Here is a 10,786-nt window from a genome sequence, read left to right on the forward strand (position 1 = left end):
TAATGACCAATTTTAAGGCCTTTGATATCAAGCTCTATTATGTGTGTTATAAATGGTTTTGTTACTCTTTTGTTTGTAGGACCTATCATAAACTTGCTGACTTTGTTACCTGCTCCTACATTTTTGTTGTTGCCTTTTTTCTTTCGTTTCGTTTTCTTGTAGCGCAATAAACCATCCCCTGTTCATGGCCATCACACTTACTGTCAGGACTGACTAAAGCTTTAATTGACATTGTGAGACGATCCCCCCCTCCCTCCCCCCAAAAAAAGTCCTACTGACGACACTTCGTTTGTTTTCTTTACTATTACCTTTTATTCTGTAATGCACAGCCCAGAAAAATAAAGCAAATCCAAAAATAAATTGCCCAACTGACAAACTCTTTTCATTGAACGGTAATCAGAAGTAATCGAGCATGTTACATAAACAATTTACAAAACAAAAGGAATGCGATAGGCTGCAAGGGATGCGACCCCTAGTAAGCTGTACAAAAGGTTGATAAAAACTGTTCAAAGGTGTTTTAGCTTGCCTTCGTTCACATGGGAAGTCACAAGTTAGATCACAGCTGCAATATCCTCATTTCTGAGACATGTTCTCTTTAATCTCAGCATAAGCGGCTTACTAATGTTACTCAGCGGAAACAAAACGTATGCTACGTGATTATTTGACGTTAGGATTAAATATGATTGTTTATTTCGTGTTTCCACGATTACCCCTGAACTTGATCCACTTCAAGTTGCGCTCCACACTTGTGTAGGCTGTGTAGCGGTAATCCTTGTGGCAGCCTTGTGGAAGCACATTAAGCCCCCAGCTCATCACACCACCCAGAACCCACTTTGTTGAACTCTGATCACGGGTTGTAACAGAGAACATGAGCGGGGACCCACTATCACCGACACAAGCGGTCCTCTCGGCCTCCTTATAGCCAGCACAGATCATGGTGTTTTCATCGAAGGCAATGTTGCTGGCCCATTGCTCGCATCGTGATCTGTGCGAAACCATGACTGCCGCCTGGTGAAGTGTGCTGCGAACTCGGTGCTCAGGGGTCTTACCCCAGCCGATTACAACACCATCGCTTGAGGCCCCAGGTTTCAGAAGGTTCTCCACTTCCATCCTGGTCGGTATGCAGATGGGCCTTATCTCATCTGTAACATTGATCGGTTTTGTCAAGCGAACAAGGGCGATGTTTCCAGAGAGTACCTTTCGGTCTCCGTTAAAGTCTTTGTGGATTACGATTTGTGACACATCGTGCAAAACAGGATTGTGACTTGAAGAACCACGGGGGAACGCCCCAAGTTCCACCTTGACAAACTTTGTAGGAATGACTTTGTCTCCCAGGTACAGACAATGAGCTGATGTGATAAGCCATTCTTTATCTATGAGAGTGGCCATACAGCCTTCGATGTCACCGTAGACGCTGAAGTGAAGCAAGGCTGCCCATGGCCAAATCGGTTGTTCCTCTGAATGCCATCTCCCCTGGAAAGAACTGACAACAAGGGGTGCAACGCCGCACTCTAAAAGAAGACAAGTACGTATAATTTTCAACGTGAACAGATGGTTACAGTGTGTCTTTGTACAAATGAGGCTATACCTCTTTTTGCAGTGGCTTTGTGAAAGAAAATATTTCTCTCTTACCTTGTGGGTTCCTCTTTTTACTGCAGGAGTGGCCATTATTGGAAAGAAAGTATCCCTTCTTGCAGGAGCAAGTATAACTGAAAAGGATAATTAATTAACAACAGTTAAATTGTTTTAAGCAGATAATAAAGAAAATAGAAAGCAGGATAGACAAGAAGGAAAAGGAAAACGGAAAAAGATGGAGAAAGTAGAGGGGTAAAGAAACAGTTCAGTCACTAAAACTTAAGACGGAGGTGATTATCTCTATCTTACAGATATCCGTGGACCAGTCTCAAAGGTTGTGTCGATCTATATTGCTACGGTTTTCCCTCCTTAAAATGCATTTCCCTCCGGAAGTCCTGTTTGATCCAAACACTAACTAATAAAAACACAGTCTGGGGACGTGATGTGATGTGGGCGAAGAAAGAAAACAGAAAATACCTTCCATCTGTATTTGTGCAGTTCTGCTGGCATTGGTGAGCACTTTCTGCGCATTCGTCAATGTCCAAACACCTGGTCTGCTGCCTCAGTTTGTAACCATCTCTGCAGGCGCATCGGTACGATCCCAGATTGTTTTTGCAGATTTGCTGGCAGCCACCATTAAGATTACCCACGCACTCGTCGATGTCCTCACAACTTTTGGTTCTACAATAGTCACAATTTACAAGAGTGCCAAGTAGTGCATTCACTGTCAGAGCCTCCATAAAATAAAGTGATTATGAGTATTGCCACCCTTATCACCCCCCACCCCCCATTCCCCCTCCCCTTAACAAATGAGGTACTAGAGAGGCGTGGTGAGAGCAACGTGGGGAAGAACAAAGGGCTGACGCAGTCAGTTTTCAAACCTGACAACTGAATCGTATCTATGTCTTGAAGTTTATTTAGTGTTGGTGAATTTAACTTACGTCGGGTTAAATTGATATCCAGGTTTACATAGGCACGAGAAGCTTCCATAATTATTGACGCATTTGTGCTCTCCACAGCCGCCATTGTTTGAGGCACATTCATCGATGTCTTCGCACCCTGTCTTGTTGGCGTTTGCGGTGAAGCCAGGGTCGTCGCATGTACATTCGAAACTAAAAACAACAAAGAAGAGAACATACATGGTCACAAATGTTTTTAAAACTTTAAGAGCGAAATGGGAAATACTGTTCTTAAATTAATAAGTTTTTCTCTATTAAATCCCTGTTTGAGCTGAACTTAAGTCATAACCGGCTCGTCGCTTTTATCAGTTGCAGAAAAATTACCTTCCAGGTGTATTATGACAATCAAAACAGGCTGGCACTCCCTCTGCACACTCATCAATATCCATACACTTGGAGGAATGCACAAAATCCTCGATATAACCATCACGGCAAGTACAATAAAAGCTTCCGAGAGTGTTCTGGCAATTATGCTCACATCCACCTTTACTTATTTCACATTCATTCACATCTGTAGTAAAAAAAATAATAATGAATAGAAAGCATGTTTGTGAGATGGCGAAAAAAAAAAAAAAGAAAGAAAAATAAAAAAAAACACTCTCCTGGCGAGAATCTAAGTTACCACCGTTCTTAGCAAACAAAAGCCGTCGGAGGAAAGTAAAAGAGACCTTGGGTGGACTTGGGATACCAGAAGAGCGCTAACTAAAATTAGCAATTGCTTGTGACTGACTGTAGAATAAATCTTCTTCCGTATAGTCTAGTGCTTACTACTCGTGTACAATGTTTAAGTTTAAGTTGCGCTTCGAAACCAAATAAGGCCAGATAAACAGTTACCCCTTACCTGTTACATAATCGAGCTGCATAGAAGCTCGTCGTAATCAAACAAAATTTGAAAAAGAAAATTTTGGCAAGATCAAGCAAGAGCAAATACGTTGTCAAAAGTGGGAATGTGATAAATAAAAAAGCAAAATTTGATTCCCCAAACATTCAGGTTCAAATTATTTCTTACCCGCACAGGTCTTGGAGTCATTTAGTAGCTTGTATCCGGGTGGGCACTGGCAGTAGAAGCTTCCGGCCTGGTTAACGCAGTTGTGACTGCAGCCGCCATTATTGCCATCACATTCATTAATATCTGGTAAGTAAGGAAAAAAAATGATTCAAGAGTAGTTAACGCGTAGGATTTACATTCCGCTTTTCGTCACAGTGTTACTAAACACAGTTGCAAGGGATAGGGAAAGAATCGGCCAACATAGGTATAATTCAATTTCACCGTTTTCAACCTAGCCTGTGAATACAGTCGCCTGACATTGCTCCAAGCATTGACTTGAGGCGAAAGTGTTTGCAGCGAGTCACAACCCCAGAGAAAGCAACTCTTCTACCCTTTATCTCTTTCTTGTACAAAAGGTGACCCGACGTTATGGACTTTCATAATGGCAGGCATGATTATCATGATTTTATGTGCATACAAACAAGCCCTCTTGGCCTCGCTCTCAAATGAAAATTCTTCAGTTGTATTTTTAGATGTTGCCAACACCAGATAGAGTAATTTACATGATTTCAGAAAAATAGAGATTTGGTTCTCCATTTAAGAAAGATGTTTATGGAACATTTCACCACTTCAAGACCTTATGCTATGGGGTTTGCCTTTGACTCCACTTATGACATTTAGGTTCGTGATCTTTTTGTTCAACTTTTGACTAAAATAGAAGGGCTCAGAAAAAAGACCTGTACTATTCAGTGGGAAACCTACCTTGACAGATCTTCTTATTACTGGTCTTAAATTCGAATCCGGGATAACATCTACAATGAAAGCTTCCAGCGGTGTTTACACAGTCATGATTACATCCCCCGTTACCATTAGAGCATTCATTTATGTCTGCAAAAAAAGAAAAAAAAAATAGATTGTAAATCGGAATCAGCAAGGATGCTTTTTCTTTTAAGCTTTAGAGGTATTATTAAGCTCTAGCTCTTAACCACTGCCAGTTACCGCCCGATCATAGGTTAAACGAAGTCTTCTTTCACCTCTGTAGAGTGGAATGTCGCAATTTTATTGGATTTTTAGGTACTCAGGTATGTTGCCATTAACCTGTGGATGCATTTTCACAATATTAAGGGGAGAGATTTTCGTTTTCTTAAATTCATACTCATCTTCACTAAGAAGCACATGTTTCACCTACACAAAAATTAAAAAAAAGATCTGAGTTTGTCTGGGTCGACATACCATTTTATTTTAGTAAAGCTACGAATTTGTTTTGTTGATCACTGGGCATTTGTCCTTTCTATAAAGAACTGGGTTTTTTGTTATTTTGTTGCCCATACCTCATTACATGGATACATGCTTAAAATGGGAAAGTCATGATAGCAAAACTAAAGAGGCTTATCACCTTGTGAATGATTTTATAATTCACCTTTACAGTTTTTCTTGTCGCGAGCAAGAAAGTAACCTTGGGTGCAAGCACACGTATGGCCTCCTGGGTAATTCATACACCGATGACGGCAACCTCCATTATTACCCCGACATTCGTCGATGTCTTTTGAAGGCAAGAACAACATAGAACAACATAGAACAACATAGTTAATCATTAACCTGTATTTGACAGAAATCTACATCGAAGCAATATGCATGCTTAAAACGATATACCAAATTCCTAGTATTCTCTGATAGAATGCCAAACCATATTACATCGCGTCGTTGTTTCTACATGTTGGTGTCGGAAGGTGGGCCAAATCATTTTCGGGAAAAGCTTTGATGAACTCGCTAATTAAAGACGGCGTTCTTTGATTCTTATTGATTGGTGTTGCATCGCGTTTGTTTGTAAATAAACTGCGACACACATATCCACGCTCCTCTTAACTACTGTACACAGATGTTACACTGATTTAACTATCTGATAACCTGAATAATTCTCGTATTTTGATTGGGTCTTACTTATGAACTATTGGGAAACAGAGGCATAGATGGTGTCACCATTAACAACATTTTGCGTTTTCACCGTAAAAAACAAATAGATCCGATTCCACGTTGGCGCGGGTATGTCCAGTAACAGACCACAGAAGACGTCAGTATTTGGTAAGGATATCAGCGAGGCTGCGCCCGTGCGCGTCTTCTATTTCCTAACCACATTTTGACCTCATATTTGATCTATTGCTAAACAGATACACAGCAACATGGAGTGTTGATATTAACTTTTCCTTTAGGAATAGGATATAATCTTACCACCACAGTGTTTTTGGTCCGAGAGTAAATTAAATCCACGTCTACAACTGCAAGATATGCTTTTCCTTTGACCAACGTAAACCTCGGTGCACTTGTGTTCACAACCGCCGTTATTTACAGAACAATTCAAGGATGCTAAAATTTAATCGCATACTCAGTTTTTCATCGATCTGAAGGTTTATCAATAAAATTATCATACTTACTAGAAGCAAAATTTGAAAGTAACAGGGAGGAATTATTCCCATGTACACTAACGGAAAAAAAAAGGACATAATTGATTGTTTTGTAAATACGTCTTTGTTGTGGGTTTTGTTTGATTCTTTTTTTTGTTCGTTGTTTTACTTTGTTTTTTTTCTTGGTTGATTGTCTGTTTTTCTATTCTTCTGTCGCTTGATAGCTATTATTGATCCGCTTTTGCGTGTTTTTTTCACTCCTTTTCTGTAGTTTTCGCTCTTTTTTTTTTTTTTTTTTCGGCTGGTTTAAGTATTATCTTACATTATTTCGATTATACTTAAGCCGTGGCAACTGATGTCAACACACCAAACATAAAAAACCAGACAAACAAGAAAAGGCAACACAAACAGCAGTAAAAAAGGAAAAAAAAAACGTTACGACAACAAAAAACTTAATGTCTTACATGATGGAGCTGTTGGTGCGTCGCAGTTCTTTTCGTCTGAGCCATCACCGCAATCGTCTGCCCCATCACAAATCCATAGCTTATTGACACACACTCCATTAGCACAGGTCATTTGGAATGATTTACATGGACACTTCTCTTCATCTGAATTGTCCAAACAGTCAAACGTACCATCACATCGATATGCCTTTCTTATGCAACTGCCGTCGTTGCACTGAAATTCCTTGGATGAGCAAGGTGTGGCAGTAGTTATCACAGGAGTGGAGGGAACTGTCTTTGCATTTGTGGCTGTGGGTGGTAGTGTTTGTTGTTGAATCCTTGACAATGCTATTGAGAGGAAAGACTTGTTTGAGTGTGAGACAATTCAGTGCTCCATACGTATCAGAGTTTTGAATCTCTCAAAACGTCCTCATCCAGGAAGTGAAGAAAGCGCAAAATTTGGAAACAAAACCCGGAAGCACACGTAAAGTCAGCCAAGGAAACTCTCTACGGTGGAAATGTACATAATCAACTTAAGTGATAGAACCAAACTAGACGGAAACAGACAGAAAGAAAAATGGACAGACAGACAGACAGACTTACTGACTGACTGGTTGACTCTGCAGAGCGACTGACTCACTCGCAAACCCGCTAACTGACTCACAGACTCACTGACGTACCCACTGACTTAACGAATGACTCACTTATTGAATCACCGACTGACTGATTCACTGACTGATTTAATTACTTTTTCAGTCACTGACGGACTCACTGAATGACTGGCTCACCGACTCACTGACTCATTGATTAACTGACTGACTGGCTCACAACCTTACTGACTCACTGACTGATTGACCCATTGACTAACTGACTGACTCAGACTGTCTGACTGACTGACTGAGCGACTCACTGCCTCACTGACCCACTGATTGAGTGACTGATTGAGTGACTGATTGACGGACTGATTAACTCACTGTCTCACTGACTGACCAACCAGGTTTATGTTCATGGTCTAGTTGACAATCTATGGATAAGCGTGATCAGCCTGAAATACGTGTTAGATATATTTTAACTGTTATACTCACATTTAGCTTGAAAGTTAAGTTGAAAGCCCCTGTTATTCACAGAACGGTCGGAGACAAATCGAACAAGCATAACATTGCTGGTAGAGAACACGCTGAAAGGTTGCAGCTTTCCACAATACTTCCCAAGGGAACTGTTTTGGGTGGTTGGGCCATCGTGGACTTCAACGTAATCGTAGCACGTTGCTGTTTTACAAAATATACAAAATGTTAACGTCTCAATACATTTTTATCTGAAATAAGGAATACATTGAATAGGCTATTGGAGGAATCATGAACAAGCTCAAAGGAGCGAGCAAATGGACGTGGGAGTTGCGATTTACATGATTTCATTAACAAGGTAAGTCCTAACATATTTAAGTTTTTTTTTTTTTTTCTTTTACGTTACGCTTCCCTAGGTTAGGTCAAATTGTCATCACCTGGACCTATCACCATCTCCTATCGTAGAAAACTGTATGATAAATGGACGATAAAATCTTTCCACTAGTATCAAGCTTGTTAGAGCGTTAGTAACAGAACTGATAAATTACTTTCAGTGAGATTGTTAATTAAAGTGAACTTGCATTCTATACCATCTTTAGATTAAGAAAGAATTACAGAGGGCGTCGGTGTAGTCTACGTAAGACAAACTTACTAGGACTTCCTCCAGCTGGTTCAACGCTGAAATTGTTAAATCTGACTCTGACCCTCATTCCACTGGGAACTGTGATCTTGTAGAGGCAGTTGGCTCTTGGACTGTAATAATTGGGGTAATTCGGGGACTTTATTTTTCCTTCCCTTCCATTGTAATTTCTTCCGCAAGCTAGTAATTACATAATAAAGTTATGTGTGTAATTGCATACTTTAAGATATAAGATGCAGACGGGGACAACAACGAGAATCGCGTCGTGAGGCCAAAATTAAGGATTGTCATTACTTGTAGTTGATTATCGATGAGTAATTTTAAACTCAGGGGGGAAACGTTCAAGGATAGATGGGGCCGTTTGCTATGTCACTCATCCAAAAACATTATTATGAAGACCGTAGTTGTATTGTTTTCAAATTGGTTCGCCAGTTAAAGTGCACCTAAACCCAAATTTTTTTTTTTTCGCTTAACGAAATAAGCTTATTTTTTGGAGTATTTCTGTGCAAATTTTTTTAATTTGCTCAAATCTTTAATTTTCTGTGCCCAGTCAAAATAGGGAAAATCGGCCGCAAACTTGCCCCACGACCGAGTTTAAAGAGGAATGGCGCTAGCGGGTAATGTGACGTCAAATCGAGAACACGAAAGTCTGAATTTCGCACATTTTTACTTGTTTGGGAAGGTTGTCGTCGATATTGTCCGAAATATGCCGACTAGGTGTGTTGTATGAGGAATGTATGAAGCGCTCTTGCAAATTTCGCACGTTGCTACATCCCTCTACAACACACTTAGTCGGAATATTTTCGTACAATATCGACTACACCCTTCCCAAACAAGTGAAAATGTGTGAAGTGCAGACTTTCATGTTCTCGATTTGACGACGAAAATTGAAGATTTGAGCACATAAAAAACTTTTTGCACAGGAATACTCCAAAAAATACGCTTATTTCGTTAAGCGAAAAAAAATTTTGGGTTTAGGTGCACTTTAAACACAGTTCGAGTCGACCTCTTAAGGAGTTCCAAAAAAAAAAATCATAGGTAATTTTGGTTTTATCAACTGAGATTATTATGTAAATTGGCCAACATAAAGAGTTTCAAATATGACATTTCGAGCGTTAGCCCTTCGTCAAGTTGCTATACTCCCCAATCTAACCCCTTTAATCATTTATCTTGATTATTCGCAACGTAAGGATGGGGGGATCGAAACGGATTGACTAAACATTTCAAAATGAAGAACTATGCCGTGGCTTCGTAGATATTTCGTGTTCCTTTTGGGTTTTCGTCTCTTTCTCGTGTGTTCTATCATTAGCTCCAAGCTACGATTGCCTAAAATTGCGTGATGCACTCTTCTTTCAATTTCACATCGATTATCTCCTCTGTTCTCCGCTCTTTTGACGACCCATGGAGGTCTCGACAATATTTTTACTACATTAGCGGTTAGGAGAGGTTGACACTTTTTTTAGCACAGAATTGTACATATCGAAATCAACTGTGGCACGGTAGACTAGTATGACATCACTCAAAAAAAAGTCTTTATCAGAGCTGTCCATCTGTGCTTTATCTCCCTAATACTGCCTAATGAGTGTTGACGGTTTTTGGATCGTATCGTGTCGTTACATTTAGTTTAACTGTTACAGCATTAAAAGGAACTTGGAAAAATGATCGCCTTTCTTCCTTCGTATAAAATTTCTTGTAATCGCTGAGCACGTCTGTGCTGACGCGTTCGCACTGCTTGATTTTCTACAGGAAATTACGCAAACAAACCGGAATTCGCCAGAAAGTTCAACTGACTTCCCCTTTTGATTATTATACCGTGGATTTTGAAGATCCATTTTAGGAGTTTTGGAAGTAAAACACAAACTTACAATTTTGAACAGTAGCACCCTATATGATATTACTAATCATGGGGGAAAAAATGGATTTTCGGAATTCCCACATCAATGAATTATTCCCTCCCTGGGCGGCATTTAGAGTGAGAAACACTTGCGTTTCAGGCCTCTTCGCGTTTGTCCTACAACGCTTTCCGTAGGTTGTACACGCAATGTTCGCCGTGTTTGCGTTTTTGATGAAGTTTAACACACCGTTTTTTTTATCAGTCACTCTGAAGATATAAATCGACGGTTTTATCACTGATACAGATAAGTGAAGATGCTTATATTCAAAGATAAAACAGAACGACCTTTGTTAAGATTTGATCAAGGTCCAAGCGCTCATAACTTAAAAATTACACTGCTGATCGGATACCACTTACACGGACGAGCACTCTGCCCCTGTCTTCCCAAACAAAACACCACGAGAGATATATGAAGCCTGTGTGATCGAAAAGAAGAATAAACAACAATTTTAGACCCGTAATTAAGTCCAACTACAAAGAGTAACCATTACACTGAAGCTTTGGCAGATGTTTTCTAATGTTTCTGTTACGCGTAGAATAGCGTTAGAGAACGCGTCATGTAACTTTAGAGAAAGAAAAATGCCTCACCAAAAACTGACAACATAAATCCCTTGATTTCCTCTCATATCTGGGTCTTTTCGGTGACGAAATGTTACAGGAGAACACGAAAAAACGTTAGAGAAAAGCAATCTTCAAACTCTAAATATCGAGACTCTAATGCGCTTTTGAAGAATGGTGTCAAATTCCTTGGCGCATTGTCAATTGATATTTGAAACAAAACATGCTAAATCTATAAACTCCCTCAGGATTTCCTATCATGA

The 10,786-nt window shown here is 39.8% G+C and overlaps 1 protein-coding gene across 1 annotated transcript; it reads right to left on the reverse strand.

The window, feature by feature from the left end:
* Window positions 1-288: 288 nt before the first annotated feature.
* On the reverse strand, window positions 289-10,726 carry LOC111327334 (uncharacterized). The gene is made up of 14 exons (XM_022931491.2): window positions 10,554-10,726; window positions 10,323-10,381; window positions 8,084-8,251; window positions 7,453-7,635; window positions 6,389-6,715; window positions 5,752-5,886; window positions 4,943-5,065; window positions 4,285-4,410; window positions 3,544-3,666; window positions 2,859-3,045; window positions 2,517-2,687; window positions 2,053-2,256; window positions 1,633-1,709; window positions 289-1,511 (listed from the first exon to the last, which is right to left on the reverse strand). Exons 1-14 carry the CDS (start codon window positions 10,589-10,591, stop codon window positions 688-690), a joined length of 2,745 nt encoding a protein of 914 aa, XP_022787226.2. The 5' UTR covers window positions 10,592-10,726; the 3' UTR covers window positions 289-687.
* Window positions 10,727-10,786: the final 60 nt, after the last annotated feature.

The sequence above is a fragment of the Stylophora pistillata genome, chromosome 9 (genome assembly GCF_964205215.1).
Source record: "Stylophora pistillata chromosome 9, jaStyPist1.2, whole genome shotgun sequence".
Classification (NCBI taxonomy): domain Eukaryota; kingdom Metazoa; phylum Cnidaria; class Anthozoa; order Scleractinia; family Pocilloporidae; genus Stylophora; species Stylophora pistillata.

What these genes read in the sequence shown, in the direction of transcription:
- LOC111327334 (XM_022931491.2), bottom strand. Translation starts at nt 10,591, where the DNA reads ATGAGAGGAAATCAAGGGATTTATGTTGTCAGTTTTTG. An exon ending in ACTTAACTTTCAAGCTAAAT is followed by an intron (nt 6,716 to 7,452) that starts GTGAGTATAACA and finishes TCCTCTCAATAG; the next exon opens with CATTGTCAAGGATTCAACAA. An exon ending in TGCACAAATACAGATGGAAG is followed by an intron (nt 1,710 to 2,052) that starts GTATTTTCTGTT and finishes TATCCTTTTCAG; the next exon opens with TTATACTTGCTCCTGCAAGA.